At 33.9% G+C, this 18,640-nt stretch overlaps 4 protein-coding genes across 5 annotated transcripts; 1 reads left to right on the top strand and 3 right to left on the bottom strand.

Annotated features, from left to right (window-relative positions):
* The first annotated feature begins 2,844 nt into the window (after nt 1–2,844).
* LOC106377347 (soluble inorganic pyrophosphatase 1-like) lies at nt 2,845–4,666 on the top strand. The gene is made up of 9 exons (XM_013817567.3): nt 2,845–2,999; nt 3,271–3,376; nt 3,450–3,478; nt 3,576–3,641; nt 3,739–3,846; nt 3,940–4,005; nt 4,083–4,203; nt 4,276–4,357; nt 4,451–4,666. The coding sequence occupies exons 2-9, from the start codon at nt 3,271–3,273 to the stop codon at nt 4,491–4,493; spliced, it is 621 nt and encodes a 206-aa protein (XP_013673021.2). The 5' UTR covers nt 2,845–2,999; the 3' UTR covers nt 4,494–4,666.
* A 325-nt stretch (nt 4,667–4,991) lies between these two features.
* Nucleotides 4,992–8,875, bottom strand: LOC106374063 (NAC domain-containing protein 4). The gene is made up of 3 exons (XM_048765851.1): nt 6,357–8,875; nt 5,998–6,257; nt 4,992–5,901 (listed from the first exon to the last, which is right to left on the bottom strand). Exons 1-3 carry the CDS (start codon nt 6,511–6,513, stop codon nt 5,728–5,730), a joined length of 591 nt encoding a protein of 196 aa, XP_048621808.1. The 5' UTR covers nt 6,514–8,875; the 3' UTR covers nt 4,992–5,727.
* A 4,237-nt stretch (nt 8,876–13,112) lies between these two features.
* On the bottom strand, nt 13,113–15,909 carry LOC106377346 (NAC domain-containing protein 4). Its single transcript, XM_013817566.3, has 4 exons — nt 14,267–15,909; nt 13,905–14,164; nt 13,620–13,751; nt 13,113–13,530 (listed from the first exon to the last, which is right to left on the bottom strand). Exons 1-4 carry the CDS (start codon nt 14,430–14,432, stop codon nt 13,324–13,326), a joined length of 765 nt encoding a protein of 254 aa, XP_013673020.1. The 5' UTR covers nt 14,433–15,909; the 3' UTR covers nt 13,113–13,323.
* A 305-nt stretch (nt 15,910–16,214) lies between these two features.
* On the bottom strand, nt 16,215–18,276 carry LOC106374062 (silicon efflux transporter LSI2-like). 2 transcript variants are annotated; one of them, XM_013814164.3, is made up of 3 exons: nt 18,129–18,276; nt 16,714–17,997; nt 16,215–16,627 (listed from the first exon to the last, which is right to left on the bottom strand). In XM_013814164.3, exons 2-3 carry the CDS (start codon nt 17,960–17,962, stop codon nt 16,371–16,373), a joined length of 1,506 nt encoding a protein of 501 aa, XP_013669618.2. In that variant the 5' UTR covers nt 17,963–17,997; nt 18,129–18,276; the 3' UTR covers nt 16,215–16,370. The 2 variants fall into 2 exon arrangements, with proteins under 2 accessions (XP_013669618.2, XP_048621809.1); XM_048765852.1 differs by having other exon boundaries at nt 16,714–18,223.
* Nucleotides 18,277–18,640: the final 364 nt, after the last annotated feature.

The following is an 18,640-nucleotide window of genomic DNA, read 5'->3' on the forward strand; positions in this document are numbered from 1 at the left end:
TTAACTTTAACTTTTTCATTTGCTCTGAAACGAATCGAGATCATAAAACTGTCTAGAGTTAGATTAGAGAGAGCTTCATTCTCTATAACCATGAGAAGTCTATACTCTATAGTAACAAACTAGCACTGTATGACACAAATGTACCGTATTTCACTTTAAGTCAGATGAAATAATGGGACTGCATGACCTCTTTTAGCCATTCAAGTCAAAAAAGAAAAAACCTCTAGGACCTCTACCCTGGGTCAGTATAAGACTCTTTTTAACCTCAAGAGTCTCAGGGTTGCATTTACATTCTCCAATATGGACACAGTTATGGTTCAACTCTTCAGTGGACTTCTTCCTACTCCGGTCACATGCCTTGCCTTACCAACACTACAAGAAAAATGGGTTTTAATAGCAGACCGGGATAGCGTTTTTTTCGATTGTGTTATGGTTGACATAACTATTACTTTTAGATATCGTTTGTATATTTGGAAACGTTATGATAGAGGGGCATATTTGAAAACGCTATAATAGCGTATGTTTAATAGCAAAACATTTTAAAATGTTATGTTTGGCTTTTTAAATCTCTAAACCCTAAACAAGTTTTAAAACTCTAAACTCAGAAAATAAACTTTAAAACTCTAATATTCTTGTACTATAAGTTCAAATCTTAAACTTAAACTCAAAATTTATTCTTTTTGGCTTTAATATATAATTCCAAATACACAAACTTTAATTTCTCAATCAAACTCTATACCCTAAACTCTAACTTCAAACACAAGTCATACATCCACTAAATATAAACTATAAATCTAAGTTTCAATAATTTAACAAATTTCAAATCTAAATCTTATTCACAAATATTTATACTCTTAAAATTCCAAGCAAACCCCTGAATCATAAACATAACTCTTAAATTTGTATTTTAAAAAAATACTTAACATAACTCTAATTATTCGAACCCTATTATGAAATTTTTAAAAGTCATAAATTCACAAAATTCAAATCAAAATTTATATCTCAAATGTTAAATTATAGTATCTAATCTTTAAATTTAGGAAAATTCAAAAAAAAAAAATGGAAAACCAATTTTTGTTTCCTCTATTTTACGGGCCATTGATTAATTCTAATCCAAGGGTTAAAACTATTTTTTTTGTCAATCTTCAACCTTTTCTCCTTTTTTTTTGTGCACCATCAACCTTTTCTCCTATTGGTTAATTTTTCTTTCTCACAGACCACAATTTTTAGCCATTGATGAACTTTAATCCAATGGTCACAATTAAATCTCTCTCTTTCTCATTTATCTTCTCCTATACGACGTCTCTCTAGTTAACCAAAAAAACCCATCGATATTGCAGAGAAACATATCCAGTCTCTACGTTTTATCCTTCTTTACCAGTCCCAATGATCCTGATTTCTCCTCCCCACGGCTACTCCCCCCCCCCCCCCCACGCTGACGGCTCCGATTCTCTGCTGGAATTTCGTTGGGAAGTGCGGTGGGACCGGGATCTTCGAGGTTCCGATTAGGTCTGCAGTTCATCCAAATCGACCTCCCAGTTTCGAGGCCAGACCCCATCCTCTTAAGCAAAGTCAAATCAGACGGTTCTTTGAGCTGGATCTGAGGACGGTGGATTGAAGGTATGTTACTTCGATGAACTCTATAAACAACATATAGTTTCTACAAAATGTTCCTTGTCAATTTGCTTGTATGGTAAACAGTTTCGACATCATCTCTCTCTCATTGTTTGATTTTGATTTTTTTTTGTTAACAGAATGAGACAACGTCATGAAGAGGAGGAAGAAGATGCGACAGAGGTGGTGCGGAGATGAAAGAGGAAGAAGAAATACGGCGAGGTGAATGGGACGAGCTTGAGGTGATGGATGGGGCGGAGACAATGAATCGTCAGATCTGAAGAAGCTGTGGTGGCAGAAGTTAGGGTCGTGGTGTGGAGGTGGAGCCAAGCACGAAGAAGATAGAGGTGGCGGCAGTAGATGATTGAAAATGGATTTTAGGTTTAGAAATTTAGGTTTAGTTTCTATTTTTTCAAAAATTGGTTTAACTTGGTTTAGTTTGGTTTAGTTTAATATACCAATCCTTAAATATGTAAATAATATCGATATATAAAATTTTTATAATTTTTTATTTTGGTAATTTTTTTAAAAATTTTTAATACTGTAAATAATAACGAAAATAATACGCGATTAAAAAATATTTAATTGCACACAAAAAAAACGCTATAGTATATGACAATAAGATAGCAGCGCAAAAAACCGCTATCTAATGTGTCAGATCTATTATGACGGGCGATGATACATCGCTTCAAAAACCGCTATCGTATCGTTAGATAGCGTTATTCAACCGCTAAGAAAAGCCTTTTTTCTTGTAGTGCAACCGTTGCAGTTCCAACTCCACCGATGGATAAAAATGATTATGAACTACGTACCGCTTGAGAAACAAAACATATCCCTTCAAGATCAAAACCTGGTTTCATCATCAGATGAGATGATTTAGAAGAGAGTGGAGTAACCAAGCTAAACGCTGATTCAAAAAACAAATGGTGACAAGGAGGAAGCTGTTGCTGCTATGCAAGAAGATTCAAACGTTTCACAGAAGATGAATATAGAAGACTTCGCGAATGCATCCATCTGGTTCATTCTAATGAAACACTAATGTCATTCAGACGAGCTCATGAACTAATATACTTTCATTGATATGAATAACAACACTACATAGTTATCCCTTAATTTATTCATAGTGGACTAATCATGTGTCCATGAATTTGTGATAATTCAGGCATAACAACCCACGTTAATAAAATTCTCACATTATTATTGTTGCAACTTGCATGTCTACGCCAACCCACGTCGTAAAAATATAAAGAGACATTATAATATACAATTTCTTTATCGTGTGTTTCGATTTATAGACCTTGCCTTTTGCATTTTACACACCAACAACGCGCTTCACTCTCGTATGTTCTTCTTTCCCAAAGTTTCACCCTTTTCGATTCCAGAAGGTTTGTTTTTTTTTTTCTCCTTTTAATTCTTTAGATCTCAAAGTTGGATGCTTTCGATGTTTGATCATATGGGTTTTGCTTCAAATCTCAAATCATCTATTGGGTTTTATAGAGAAACCAACAGATTCGGCCCCCAGACCAGATATGTGGTGGTTTCAATTGATTCCAGCTCTCTGCACTAGTTAGGGATTATGATGATGATGATGATGATGTACGATTCGATCAATTTCGACTGAGTTTTGATATAGAAATGTGACTATTTTGTTGACAGATGAGTGAAGAGCAGCAGCGACCTGCGCCTCGTCTTAACGAGAGGATCCTCTCTTCCTTGTCCCGACGATCCGCTGCTGCTCATCCTTGGCATGATCTTGAGATTGGTACATTATAAAAGCTCTTTCCTTTCCTTTTTGGTTTTGTATTTTCCAACTATAATCATGAATCTCTTGGTAGGACCTGGAGCTCCCCAGATTTTCAATGTTGTAAGTTTCTACACCTTTTTTTATTATTATTATTATTATTGAATAATAATCACTTTATTAGAATCGTTCTTATCTTTTGGATGAAATATTAATTTAGGTCGTTGAGATCACAAAGGGAAGCAAAGTCAAATATGAACTTGACAAAAAGACTGGACTCATCAAGGTGTTGTTATCTATTATTATATAAAGCTCCAATTTGATGTTTTTGTCTTAGTAAATGGTTTCTTCATAAATTACAAAATTTTGATTTTTAATTCCAGGTTGATCGTATTCTCTACTCATCAGTTGTTTACCCACACAACTATGGTTTCGTTCCTCGCACATTGTGTGAAGACAATGACCCTATTGATGTTTTAGTCATCATGCAGGTATCTCTCTCACTCTTTTTTTTTTTTTTTTTCATATTTGCCACCAAACTGTTTTTTTTACATCACTCACTCAATTTAACAAAATCTGTGTAGGAACCTGTGCTTCCTGGTTGTTTTCTACGTGCTCGTGCTATTGGATTAATGCCTATGATTGACCAGGTAATAATCCAATAGGGTCATTGGCTAATCATTGAGCTTTGCTTTATAAATGATTCTTGTTTGTTTCTTGTATTCAGGGTGAGAAAGATGACAAGATCATAGCAGTCTGTGTTGATGATCCTGAGTACAAGCATTACATTGACATCAAAGAACTTCCTCCTCACCGTCTCTCTGAGATCCGTCGTTTCTTTGAAGACTGTATCCTCTTTTATTGTTCACTTTTTATTCGATTTCTCAGTAAGTGTTAGGTTTTCCATTTAACGTATATAGACAAGAAGAACGAGAACAAGGAAGTTGCGGTTAATGATTTTCTGCCATCTGAGAATGCTATTGACGCTATCCAGTACTCTATGTAAGTCTCTGTTTCTCCACTAAGAACCAAACTTTCTTACAGCTTTTCAAGTTTTAAATCAACTACTCTTGGATTTTGATTTTTCATTTACAGGGACCTCTATGCTGAGTACATTCTCCATACCCTGAGACGTTGAAGCTTCTTCTCCTCAGAACATCTCTTGCAACATCTTGGTTTCTGTTTACCTTTTTATCTTTAATTGATACTTCCTCTGCATTTTCTTGTAAGACTTTGGATCTTTCATTTGTCCTTGTCAACTCATTACGATTGAATCTATTTCTTGGAATGATTAGAATTATTGTTCAAGTATCTGTTTACATTTATGGCTGTAAAATAAATATAATATAAAATCTAAAAAAAAGGGTAGTAAAATGAAAGTTAGCATTAGTCCAATGGGATTTGGACTTAGACGTCAACATGAACAACATACGCGTGGTACATTAGTGATCAAGCTTGGCCTGATGCCTAAGAAATAATCCACCCATCCAGGTTTAAGTCATTGTTCATTCAATAGTCAGTACTCTTTGGTAACAACATTAAACATTGTTTAAAAAAAAAATGAATATAGATTTATTTCGATTGCGAGAGTATTTTACTTGAAGAATTAGTGTTCAATTATTTGTTTACATATTAAAAATATAAAATCTAAAATCTAAAAGGAGGTAGTAAATAATAGTTAACATTAGTCCAATGGAGATTTGGACTTGGACATCAATTTGAACAAGCACATTTATGATGTGGACTTGAAGGACTCTTGAAAAGTAGTGAATATAAGTAAAAAATTTTATTTGATATTAATCTTGTTTACTTTTGTAGAACCTGTCATTTTGGAACGCCAAAGAAGAGAGTTTTGACATTTTTTTTTTTGATTCTTTGTATTGAATTGATACAAATTTGTCTTCTCGAACCAATTCTTACCACAAACTCTCTTTTTCTTTTCATATATCTTACATGTAACGAAACAAGCTAGATATAACTTATACATATGTGGAAACTACAAAATCATATCACTGAACAATGGTGAATTTTGTTAACTAAAAACCTATATTGTAATACAAAAACAGCTCCCTTCTTCTCGATCAAGGGACAAACCGACAAAGTAAAATCATGTAATCAGAATCACTAATCATCACTACTATATATGACCGATGAAGATACTGGTCATTGACTTTTGCATAGAAGCAATCTCAATCTGTTCATCACCATCATAATCAAGCAGGCTATTCAAATCATAGCTTAATAGCTCTTCGAAATCTGTCTGAGTTTCAGATTCGAACTGCATTTCTTGCTGATGGTCACGAAAACCACTAAACTGACTTGGACTCTGTAATCCAGAAAAAAAAAGGGGGAAGAAGAATACAAATGAGTGTCTATGAGATATGGTTCTGACTTCTGAGGAAGTAAAAGAGATATTGACCCACCTCAGATCCTCCAGGATTGGTCATAGGAGTGGGACTGTGCTCAACATTGTCGACACCGGAAGAAGAAGAGATCTCACTTGCTTCACCCTTAAACTGTACTTTGCAGATAGTATATGCGCCGCTCTGTCAAACCAATTCAGCATAATCGATTGATTACTGTACTTATACAAACAAACAAAGCATAGCGGTAGTGAAAGCCGAGCAAGACTGAAAATGTACCTGAGGAGGAGAGAGGCAAGAAGCGTGATACTCGTGCATAACCCAGTTGGATTTGGATCCGTTCTTGTAAAACACCAAAACCTGTTTCTCACCGATTTTTTGGCGGTTACCTCTCTTTCGCTTGATAGGCAAGGTATTACCGGTTTTCTTCCAAAAACCAGACTTGGTTTTCCTCTTCTGTCGCTCACCTTTGTTATATTTGCTTTCCTTGCGTCCGAAGAAATGCCAAACCTGATCACTCGACGCGATCCTCGACTGCGCTGAGAAATAACAAAACCCCCCGAAAAAAGAACGATAGGAATCAGAATATTGTTAGCCAATGATTTAAACTTGATAGAATCAGTCGGAAGGAGACGTACGAGGCAGATCCCAAGGATCGAAGTTACAGATGTTGACTGTGCTAATGACTTCATCGACATGGCTCGTGTTGGAACCACCTATATTTTTAAGACGGAGATAATGGTCGACGATCTCCTCGTCTGTCGGAATAAACCTTAGCCCCACCAGATTCTCCATTTTGCTTCCGCCACAAATGTTGTCCGATAACCAAACTGAGAAACAGAGAGAGCTATCAATCGTGGGAGAAAGAAAAGACGGTGAAGTATATATTTATAGGGAGACAACTATCAACCATAAAGGTCCGGTCTCACACGTGCCAAATGGTGCGGGACAATATTAAAAATTCAAGAAGGAAAAAATGAAGACAAAGACGAAGGTCCACGGTCGTTTTTGATAACGTACAGTAGTGGTATTCAATATATATAGTATAGTATTTAAATTTGGGGCTTGTAGTTGAAGAAATAGAAGAAGCCCCGGTGCCTACGATACCTGCGTCGAAATATCAAAAATTAAAATAAATATTTAAAATTAATAAACTATCATAGAGATTTAACGTTGACCTCTGATTCGGATCAGGTCACCGTGGTACAGCCACGATTGCTAGCTGCGTTATAGATCGTCTTATTAGTTCTTCGTACAGCTTGTCAGTTGGCAAAAAATATATTGGGTTTATAGACGTCGTTCGACCAACCAAAACAAAGGGACGGAAGTCGTTGAACTTCGGAAAATTAAACACGTTGCATGTATTATGTCCACGTGGCATTTAGTTAAAGAAAAAAGAAATCTGTTTTATTTTCTTAATTGTCCATGAATACGTGAGGAATCACCTTTAGAGAAAAAAGTGTGTACCATTCATTCAACATAAATCACATATAGTTGCTATAGCTACTTGTTTCTTTTCTAAGGTGTAAATATTGAATTACAAAAGCGTGTACAAAGGATGAAATGAACATAGTGATTGGTTCTTGAAATGAAAAATGTTTTTCATCAACTAGAGAAAATAAAGAAAGCATGTACAGAGTGAGTTATGGATTACTTGATAAGGAAGAGACCAATGGCGGTAACAATTAGAGTTGAAGTATTAGTCTGGGCTTCTCCATGGATTTGGGCTACCCCAGATTAAAAAAAAAAAAAATAATTAAAAAATTAGAGTTGAAGGTAAACCAAACTTGATATGTTTAGTGAATGTGAGAGTGTAGCCATGACTTACTGCTCTACGAGCTTGCATACATCATAAAGGTCAATAGGCTAATTTTTACAGTATTTTCCCATTTTTGTTTTGTAAATATAAGCAAAAAATTCTTTTCCACCTGGGTCAATTGACCCACCTCCCATAAAGGTGGCTCCACCACTGGCAACAACGACGCCTTCTTCTTCCCCCCCTGCCGCTGCTGATGCCGCTACTCTTGCTCCCAATACCCTCGTTAAGCATTTTCATTCATGGATATGGAGAAAATAAACATCCACTTTTTCATAAATAATCATCCACTTGTTAGTTGGGTCTTTCATTAACGGTCCATCTTAATGTTAAACATAACCCAGTATTACAAAATCAGTGGTACATTATTGGTCATTGATAATGGGCCCGAGGATGCAAGTCATTGTTCATTCAACAGTCAATACTCTCTGGTAAGATTAAACAGTTTTTTTGTTGTTCAATTATTTGTGTACATATACAAAAATCAAAATCTAAAGAGGTAGTAAAATAATAATTAACATTAGTCCAATGGGATTTGGAATTAGGTATCAACATGAACAGCCACATATATGATGTGGACTTTAAGAGGCTCTTGAAAAGTAGTAAATATATGTACCTTTTTTATTCTTTTTATTTCAATTACTCATGTACCTTTTTTTTATTTGATATTAATCTTGTTTGCTTTTGTAGAACATGTCATTTTCGAACGTGAAAGGGAGTTTTGACATTTTTTTGTTTCTTGTGTTGAATTGATACAACTGTCTTCTCTAACCAATTCTTATCATCACAAACTCTCCTTTTCTTTTCATATATATATACGAAAATATTGAACTTTTCAGTAAATGTTCTATAAACTAAAGTCTATAATCTTTAGTGTTGTTTTAAAATTTCTAACTACACTCTACATTTATGTTAATGTATGATAAACTTTCTTTTATGCTACATGAGCATTGTTCTTATTCTTTATCAAATAATTTAGTAAAACTGCATATACTCCTTAAATTAATGGAATAACCACAATAAAATCATTATTATCTTGAGAAACGGACAAAACATAAGTTCCAAACCTATTTGACCATTATTATATGTTTGTATAGGATGCAACTATGCATTAAAATAGTATTGTCATATTTTTGAATTTTTCTCAAAATCTATGTGTTAACCCCTACAAAAATATTGAAATTTTTGGTAATTTCTATGTATACTGAAGCCTATTATTTTTAGTATTCATTTTGACTAATGTATGTTAAACTCCCTTTTATGATACATTGACATCGTCTTAATTTTTAATCAATTAATTTAGTAAAACTGCATATACTTTCTAAATTAGTAGATAAAATCGTTATTTTCTTGAGAAATAGAGACAATAAAGGTTCCAAACCTCTTTGACCATCATCATATGTCATTGCAGGATTCAATTATGTATTAAAACAATATTGTCATATTTTTTGATTTTTTCTTAAAATCTATGTGTAAATGCTCTATATATTAAAGCCTATAATTAGATTTATTTAAAATTTATAACCACATTATACATTTGTATTAATGTATGTTAAACTCTTTTTCATAGTACATGAACATCGTTCTAATTTTTATCAATTAATTTAGTAAACTACCTATACTCACTAAATCAGTGGAATAACCACTATAAATTGATATTTCCTAGAGAAACGGAGACAACAAATGTTCCAAACTTATTTAAACATCATCATATGTTATTCAAGGATGCAACTATGTATTAAAACAGTATTGTCAAATTTTTGAATTTTTCTCAAAATCTATGTGTTACCCTATGGAAATATTGAGTTTTTCGGTAAATCCTCTATATAATGAAGCCTATAATCTTTAGTGTTGTTTTAAAATTTCTAACCACACTCTACAGTTATTTTAATGTATGTTAAATTTTCTTTCATGCTACATGGACATTGTTCTTATTTTTTATCAAATAATTTAGTAAAACTGCTTATACTCCTTAAATCAATGGAATAACCACAGTAAAATCGTTATTATCTTGAAAAATGGAGACAACAAAAGTTGCAAACCTATTTGAACATTATTATATATTTTTTTAGGATGCAACTATGCATTAAAACAGTTTTGTCATATTTTTGAAATTTTTTCAAAATCTATGTGTTAACCCCTACGAAAATATTAAATTTTTCGGTAATTGCTATATATACTGAAGCCTATTATTTTTAGTGATGTTTTAAAATTTATAGCCATATTCTTCATTTTGACTAATGTATGCTAAACTCCTTTTTATAGTACATGTGCATCGTTCTAATTTTTAATCAATTAATTTAGTAAAACTGCATATACTTTCCAAATTAGTGGATTAACCACTATAAAATCGCTATTCTCTTGAGAAATGGAGACAACAAAGGTTCAAAACCTCTTTGACCATCGTCATATGTTATTGTGTGATTCAATTATGTATTAAAACAATATTGTTATATTTTTAGAATTTTTCTCAAAATCTATGTGTTCCCCTACGAAAATATTGAGTTTTTCGGTAAATGCTCTATATATTGAAGCCTATAATCTTTAGATTTGTTTTAAAATTTATAACCACATTATACACTTTTATTAATGTATGCTAAACTCTTTTTCATGGTACATAGACATCGTTCTAATTTTTTATCAATTAATTTAGTAAAACAACATATACTCCCTAAACCAATGGACTAACCACTATAAAATTGATATTCCCTAGAGAACCGGAGACAACAAAGATTCCAAACTTCTTTAAACATCATCATATGTTATTGAATGATTCAACTATGTATTAGAACAATATTTTCATATTTGTTGAATTTTTCTCAAATTCTATGTGTTATATTGAGTTTTTCGGTAAATGCTATATATACTGAAGCCTATAATCTTTAATGTTGTTTTAAAATTTCTAACTACATTCTACATTTGTGTTAATGTATGCTAAAGTCTTTTCATGTTATAAGGACATCGTTCTATTTTTTATTAATTAATTTAGTAAAACTGCATATACTCCCTAAATTAGTGGACTAACCACAGTAAAATCGTTATTATCTTGAGAACGGAGACAACAAAGGTTCCAAACCTATGTGACCATCATAATATGTTTGTGTAGGATGCAACTATGCAATAAAACATTATTGTCATATTTTTGAATTTTTCTCAAAATCTATTTGTTAACCCCATACGGAAATATTGAGTTTTTCGGAAAATGTTATATATACTGAAGCCTATTATTTTTGGTGTTAGTTTAAAATTTCTAGCCATATTCTTCATTTTTAATAATGTATTCTAAACTCCCTTTTATGGTACATGGACATCGTTCTAATTTTTAATCAATTAATTTAATAAAACTGCATATACTTTCTAAATTAGTTGACTAACCACTATAAAATCGTTATTTTCTTGAGAAATAGAGAAAACAAGCTTCCAAACCTCTTTGACCATCATCATATATTATTGCAGGATTCAACTATGTATTAAAACATTATTGTCATATTTTTTGAATTTTTCTCAAAATCTATGTGTTAACAACCCCCTACAAAAATATTAAATTTTTCGGTAAATGCTCTATATATTGAAGCCTATAATCTTTAGATTTGTTTAAAAATTTATAACTACATTACACATTTGTATCAATGTATACTAAACTTCTTTTCATGGTACATTGACATCGTTCTAATTTTTTATCATAATTTAGGAAAACTGTATATACACTCCCTAAATCAATGGGCTAACCACTATAAAATTGATATTCCTTAGAGAAACGGAGATAACAAAGGTTTCAAACTTCTTTAAACATCATCATATATTATTGAAGGATACAACTATGTATTAAAATAATTTTGTCAAATTTTTTGAATTTTTCTCAAAATCTATATGTTAACAACCCATACGAAAATATTGAATTTTTTGATAAATGCTTTATATACTGAAGCCTGTAATCTTTAGTGTTATTTTAAAATTTCTAACCACATTATAAATTTTTGTTAATGTGTGATAAACTCTATTTCACGGTACATGGGCATCGTCCTTATTTTATATCAATTAATTTAGTAAAACTTCATATACTCCTTAAATCAATGAAATAACCACAATAAAATCATTTTTATCTTGAGAAACGGAGACAACAAAGGTTCCAAACCTAGTTGACCATTATTATATGTTTGTGTAGGATGAAACTATGTATTAAAACAATCGTCTCATATTTTTTAAATTTTCTCAAAATCTATGTGAAGATATTGAATTTTTCGGTAAATGCTAAATATACTGAAGCCTATTATTATTAGTGATGTTTTAAATTTTTTGTCATATTCTTCATTTTTACTAATGTATGCTAAACTCCCTTTTGTGGTATATGGGCATCGTTCTAATTTTTAATCAATTAATTTAGTAAAACTGCATATATTTTCTAAATTAGTTGACTAACCACTATAAAATCGCTATTTTCTTGAGAAACGGAGACAACAAAGCTTCCAAACCTCTTTGACCATCATCATATGTTATTGCAGGATTCAACTATGTATTAAAATATTATTATTAGATTTTTTGAATTTTTCTCAAAATCTATGTGTAACATCTACGAAAATAGTGAGTTTTTCGGTAAATGCTCTATATATTGAAGCCTATAATATTTAGATTTGTTTTAAAGTTGATAACCACATTACACATTTATATCAATGTATGCTAAACTCCTTTTCATGGTACATGGACATCGTTCTAATTTTTAATCAATTAATTTAGTAAAACTGCATATATTTTCTAAATTAGTTGATTAACCAATATAAAATCGCTATTTTTTTGAGAAAAAGAGACAACAAAGCTTTCAGACCTCTTTGACCATCGTCATATGTTATTGCAGGATTCAACTATGTATTAAAACATTATTATCATATTTTTTGAATTTTTTTCAAAATTTATGTGTTAACGTCTCAGTACATACATGTAACAAAACAGGCCTACACATAACTTATGCAAAATAAGTTTGCGCTGGATGCAGCTATCATGAAACGAACATGGCTATTGATAATGGGCCGGATGGCTAAGTCATTTTTCATTCAATAGTCAATAGACTCAATACCCTCTCTCTGGTAAGATTAAACAGTTTTTATTGTTCAATTAGTTTTGTACATACTGAAAACAAGCTCAAATCTAAAAAAAGGTAGTAAAAAATAGTTAACATTAGTCCAATGGGATTTGGAATTAGGCATCAACATGAACAACACATATATGATGTGGACTTTAAAAGACTCTTGAAAAGTAGTAAATATATGTACCTTCTTTTATTGTTCAATTACTTTTGTACATATTGAAAACAAGCTAAAATCTAAAAAGAGGTAGTAAAATAATAGTTAACAATATAGTCCAATGGGATTTGGAATTAGGCATAGACATGAACAACCACATATATATGATGTGGACTTTGAGACTCTTGAAAAGTAGATGTTCTACGTACCTTTTTTAATTTGATATTAATCTTGTTTGCTTTTGTAGAACCTGTCATTTTCAAACATCAAAGGGAGTTTTGACATTTTTTTTGTTTCTTGTGTTGAATTGATACAACTGTCTTCTCTAACCAATTCTTATCACAAACTCTCCTTTTCTTTTCATATATATATATATATATATATATATATATATATATATATATATATTAGTACAAACATGTAACAGAACAAGCCTAGACATAACTTATACAAAATCATGTAACTGAACATTGGTGAATTTTCTTAACTTAATCTATCATATAATACAAAAACAGCTCATTTCTTCTTGATCAAGGGAGATAGTCAGAATCACTAATCATCATCACTGCTATATGTGACCAATGAAGACACTGGTCGTTGACTTGGCATAGAAGCAGTCTTATTCTGTTCATCAGCATCATCATCATCAAGCAAGCTTTTCCAATCATAGCTTGGCAGAATGTCGAAAGCCATCTGAGTTTCAGCTTCAAACTGCATTGCTTGCTGATTATCAAGAACACTACTTGAATTCTCTAATCCCTACAAAAAAACAGGGAAGTCAAAAAACAACACAAATGAGTGCGTATAAAGAATATGGTTATGATGATGTGAAAGAGAGATTGGCCAACCTCAGATCCTCCAGGATTGTTCATAGGAGTGGGTAAAGAGTGACTGTGCACAACATGGTCGACACCGGAAGAAGAAGAGATCTCACTCGCTTCACCCTTAAACTGTACTTTGCAGATTGTATATGCACCGCTCTGTCAAACCCCAATTCAGCATAATCGATTTATATTAATAAAAACAGAGCAGTAACGAAAACAGAGCAATGACGAAAGCAGAGGAATGACGAAAACAGAGTGATAGCAAAAACAGAGTGATAACAAAAAGAAAAAGGGGAGTAGAACATGTACGTCATTAGGAGAGAGGCAAGAAGCGTGATACTCGTGCATAACCCAGTTGGATCTGGAACCGCTCATGTAAAACATCAAAACCCTTTTCTCACCGATTGTTTCGTGGTTACCTCTCTTTCGCGTGATGGGCAAGGTATTACCGGTTTTCTTCCAGTAACCAGACTTGGTTTTCCTCTTCTGTCGCTCACCTCTGTTGTATCTGCTTTCCTTGCGTCCGAAGAAATACCAAACCTGATCACTCGACGCGATCCTCGACAGCGCTGAGATATAACAGTGTTAACAACAAACAAACAAACTGAGATATGAGAAAACTAGAACTTAGCTAGACGATGAGATCCAAACCTGATAGAGACAGGACTTACGAGGCAATTCCCAAGGATCAAGGTTGCAGATATCGACAGTGTTAATGACTTGATCGACTTGGCTGCTCGTGGTGGAACCGCCGCCGTTATTTTTCGGACGGAGGTAATGTTCCACGAGCTCCACGTCCGTCGGACGAAACCTGAACCCCACCATATTATTCCCCATTTGGAGCGCTTTGAATCGTTGGAGAAAGGAAGAAGCTCAAGTCTGTATTTATAGGACAACGGGGGAGTTCCGGTCCCACACGTGCCAATTCTTGCGGGGCAATATTAAAATTCGAAAGACATAGAGAGTTTAAACAACGCCTTTCTCTTTAAACAAAAAAATCTCGGTTCGTTGGATTATAAAGTGGTTGGTGAGTTTTGGAAACGTACAGTAGTATTTGTTAGTATATTTTAATCTGTGACTCCCACGTTAACTAGAAACATTCTCTCACAAACCAAAACACATATGGAAATAGAATAGAAGAAGGGCAGTGTGGTCCCCACCCACGCTTGGCGATACTTGCGAGGAAATATCAAAATTTCAGTAGAATTAATAAACAATCAAAGAGATTTTAACGTTGACCTTTGACACAACGGGGTCACATGGATGATGGCGAACAACGTTTTGATCGTAAACGTCGTTAATATATGTTTCCATCCACTAGCCCAAACGAATATACTTGATCGTAAACGTCGCTAACGCAAAGTTTTAAGCACTTTCTACGGATTAAAGAAAAAGAAAATAAAGAAAGAGAGTGAACCAATCCGAGGAAAAATTCTTAGAACATTACTTAAATCCGGTCTCTTATCTGAAATTCTTGACTCAAAATTTGACATTTTTTTTGCATTTTTTAACTAAAAAAACATTTTTTATATCTTTTATTTAACAGACGATTCTTAAGTTTTTCTTAGTTAAAAACTAATAACAGTTTCTTAAACAAAGGTTAAAATTTCAATTAAAAAATCGGATTTAATCATGGCTCTAAGAATTTTTCTCCACACGTTGCTATCTTAATATATTTTTTGCCATATGTCTTTATCTAGATAAATTAACTATTTAATTTAAATGAAAACTGAGGTTGCGTTAATCCAACCCAAAAAAAGATGTACGTCACTGAGTATACGTTGCACACGTTTTATAAGACAAATCAGATTATCCTGTTTGCCTCACAAACATAAGCTTTTATGCCCCTAAAGACATATTTTAACTCGAGAATGTAATATGACTTTTTTTTCTCAAAAACTTTTAATCCGATCTTTTTTTCTTAATTGGCCCATACCTTGAGTAAGTGAGGAATTACCTTTAAAAAAACTAAATAAATATTGTAAATCTGAAAATTAGTTGAAACAAATCTCCAAAACTTAAAAAACTACAAAAATAAGTGAGGAATCGCCTTTTAGTTTACTTTTTTTTGGGCTCAACATCAAATTTCATTTCACACCAATGTATTGGTACAAAACTTTTAGACCTCAACAGAGATTCTACCAAAGCTTTTACGTGGTAGAACCTTTTAGTTTACTAAGGCCATCCGGATTAAGGGTTTTAAACTCAGGTTCACACGCTTCCCAAAACAATAAAAGTGAACTCAGGGTCTTGCAGGTTTACGCGTAAGAGACGGGTTCATAACTATTTCGTGGGCCCCGTGACGCGTGGCGACCCGCGATTGGTTGGGCTTTTTACTTTTTTTTTTTTTAAGAAATCAAACGTAAAAAAGAAAATAATAATAAAAAATTAAATTTGTGAACTCCTCCTAAATTTCACTAATGCAGATGCCCTAATGATCATATAATCATCTGTCTTTTTTCGGTTAGTGACTTTTGCTAGCTAGTTATATTTTTCTAGAGCTAGTTATATTTATTATTATGTTAATATTCTACAGTTAACTCACTATCCAAAAAGTAAAAAAAACATGAGAATTTGATATGAATATTGAAATTATTAGAAGCTCATTTTCAAAACGTGAAAATAAGTATGTAGTGTACCATTCATTCATCACTCATAATTACGATAACCATTTGTTTATTTTATTTTTAAAGATACAAATATAGATTCTATGCATAATTGAGTTACAATAAGTGTGTAAAGAAAAAATAAAGCATGTACAGTGTGAATTGTGGATTACTTGATAAGGTAGAGACCAATGGCAGTAACGATGAGTGTCGAAGGTAAACCAAACTTCAGGTGTTTAGTGAAAGTGAGAGTGTATCCATGGCTCACTGCTCTACGAGCTTGCTCACACACTATCAAGTTAGCTGCTGAACCAAGCAACGTCAAGTTTCCAGCCACTGTGCTCACCCACGCCAGCAACAACCACGCCTTCTTCTCCTCCTCCCCTGCCGCCGCTGATGCAGCTACTCTTGCTCCCAACAATAGCACTGCACACACAATTTAACAACTAAAATGAATTTTTCTATCTAGAGATATAATAAACACACAAAAAAAAACATGTTTGATGACACACCTGTTGGTACATTGGATGCTACATTGGAGAGGACAAGAATCACCACTGCTAGCACCGCGGTTCCTTTAGCTTCACCAATATTCGCATACGGCTCCATGAGATCCCACAGAGCCGTAGGGATACCAGTTTTGTTGAATCCATCCACGGTTATAAACATCCCACAGAAGAAGATCAAAAGCGAATACGACACTTTCTCAAGAGAAGGCCTCGCGTCTTTAAAATCAAGAACAACAAGAGCTAAAGCCGCGGTGATCGCAGTCCAAGACATGTTCAAACCCATAAGCAGAGAAATTAACATCCCAAGCGTGATTAAATAAACACTTGACTTCCACAAAACCCGTCTCCACCTCTTGGTTTGAAACAACAACGCATTGCTGTTGACGGTAGGATAGCTCTCTCCTTGTGACTCAGCATCAGCTTGGTGGTCTCTAGACGCACTGCTCTCACCAGAGGAAGCTCCTCTGTTCCTGAGCGTCTCAGGATCCGTTCTCACGCTAGTTTCTTCCGATCTGAAAGAGCTTAGATGAGGTAACGTAGCTGGAGAGAATCGATGGGACATAACATCTTCTTCTTCAACAGCAACAACACCTTCAGAAACTTCAATTTCTTCCTCTTCTTTATGATCAGACAACAAGCGCCAGTACATAGCGAGAAGCATCACAGCATTAACAGTAATCCCAACAATCATCGCGGGAAACACTCCACGAAGAAACTCCCAGAACGAGATCTTACTCTGAACCGCGATAACAAGATTCTGAGGGTTCCCAATAGGAGTCGCTGAAGAACCAATATTAGCACTCGTGGCCAAAGCGAGGAGAAACGGGTGAGGAGGAAGATTCTTCTGCCTAGCGATCTTCAACACGAACTCAGTCAAGACCACACAACAAGTGTCGTTAGTGAAAAGAGCGCTGGAAACAGCGGAGACGAGGCACACGCGGCAGAGCAAGTCCTTGGCTCCTCTGCTTCTCCAAGAGAGCAGCGTGCCCAAGTACTTGAACATGTCGGCTCTCTCGAGGTAGATGCTAACGACCATGGTTCCGAAGAGGAGGCCGAGGATGGGGAGGTCGATGGCGGCGTAGGCTTGGTCGGGGGTGATGACTTGGAAGATGACCATTAGCATGGCGCCGAAGAGGGAGCCGGCGGTTCGACCGATTGGGAGGAACGGTACGGACGGGAAGACTGCTAGTATCCAGAAGGTTGCGAAGGCTATTGAGCCTAGGACCAGCTTCACTACAGGCGCCATTGCCATATGCTAAAACAATTGCGATTAGGAAACAACCGTCTCTGCAATCAATTTTACGAGTCAAATTGATTTTTGGGTAATGAAACAACTTCTTCCGTTGGAATAGTTTACAGACAAGTAGAGAAGCTTTGAGAGAGAGAGAGAGAGATAAACAGAGAAGAACAGGAGTTACCTTTTATAGTTAAGAGACATAAAAGAAAGTCAGCTCTTTTCAGTTTGCTTTTGAAACCCAAAAGCTTTTTCTCTCTTGGGTTCTCTGTTCCACCAGATCTTCTTGTTCACCAGTTTTCAAGAAGTTAACTATGATTTGACTCGTCTTTGCATTAACTCTTTTTTTTAATTTTATTCAATCCACATGATGACAACCAAATCGTCGTGTTAACGAGTCAACTATAACGACCCTGTAATTAATTGAATATTTAAAGAGAACGTATCAACCCCCTAATATAAAAGTTACTACTTCTTAAAAAAAAAATAGTTTTTGCCCAATTTTTTTTTTAATTAATTTAACTCGATGTTGATTCAATCAAAAGACAAAATCTCTTTTCATTTGTCTGAAAACAAAGTGATGCTATTACAGAAGTTCAAATTGATTTATCATTGATCTCAAGAACTGTACATTGGAAAACAATAAGTAATGAAGTGTTTTTCTATTCAATCTACATAACATGACAACCAAATCAT

Source organism: Brassica napus, chromosome C8, assembly GCF_020379485.1.
Source record: "Brassica napus cultivar Da-Ae chromosome C8, Da-Ae, whole genome shotgun sequence".
Lineage (NCBI taxonomy): Eukaryota > Viridiplantae > Streptophyta > Magnoliopsida > Brassicales > Brassicaceae > Brassica > Brassica napus.

Excerpts from the sequence above, each read along its gene's own strand:
- LOC106377347 (XM_013817567.3), top strand. The coding sequence starts at position 3,271 with ATGAGTGAAGAGCAGCAGCGACCTGCGCCTCGTCTTAACGAGAGGATC. Across the intron at positions 3,377-3,449 it reads TTGGCATGATCTTGAGATTG|GACCTGGAGCTCCCCAGATT; the intron begins GTACATTATAAA and ends ATCTCTTGGTAG. Across the intron at positions 4,358-4,450 it reads GACGCTATCCAGTACTCTAT|GGACCTCTATGCTGAGTACA; the intron begins GTAAGTCTCTGT and ends TTTCATTTACAG.
- LOC106374063 (XM_048765851.1), bottom strand. The coding sequence starts at position 6,513 with ATGGAGAATCTGGTGGGGCTAAGGTTTATTCCGACAGACGAGGAGATC. Across the intron at positions 6,258-6,356 it reads CGATCCTTGGGATCTGCCTC|CGCAGTCGAGGATCGCGTCG; the intron begins GTACGTCTCCTT and ends GTTATTTCTCAG. Across the intron at positions 5,902-5,997 it reads CTTGCCTCTCTCCTCCTCAG|AGCGGCGCATATACTATCTG; the intron begins GTACATTTTCAG and ends TTGGTTTGACAG.
- LOC106377346 (XM_013817566.3), bottom strand. The coding sequence starts at position 14,432 with ATGGGGAATAATATGGTGGGGTTCAGGTTTCGTCCGACGGACGTGGAG. Across the intron at positions 14,165-14,266 it reads TGATCCTTGGGAATTGCCTC|CGCTGTCGAGGATCGCGTCG; the intron begins GTAAGTCCTGTC and ends GTTATATCTCAG. Across the intron at positions 13,531-13,619 it reads ACAATCCTGGAGGATCTGAG|GGATTAGAGAATTCAAGTAG; the intron begins GTTGGCCAATCT and ends GTTTTTTTGTAG.
- LOC106374062 (XM_013814164.3), bottom strand. The coding sequence starts at position 17,962 with ATGGCAATGGCGCCTGTAGTGAAGCTGGTCCTAGGCTCAATAGCCTTC. Across the intron at positions 16,628-16,713 it reads AGCATCCAATGTACCAACAG|TGCTATTGTTGGGAGCAAGA; the intron begins GTGTGTCATCAA and ends TTGTGTGTGCAG.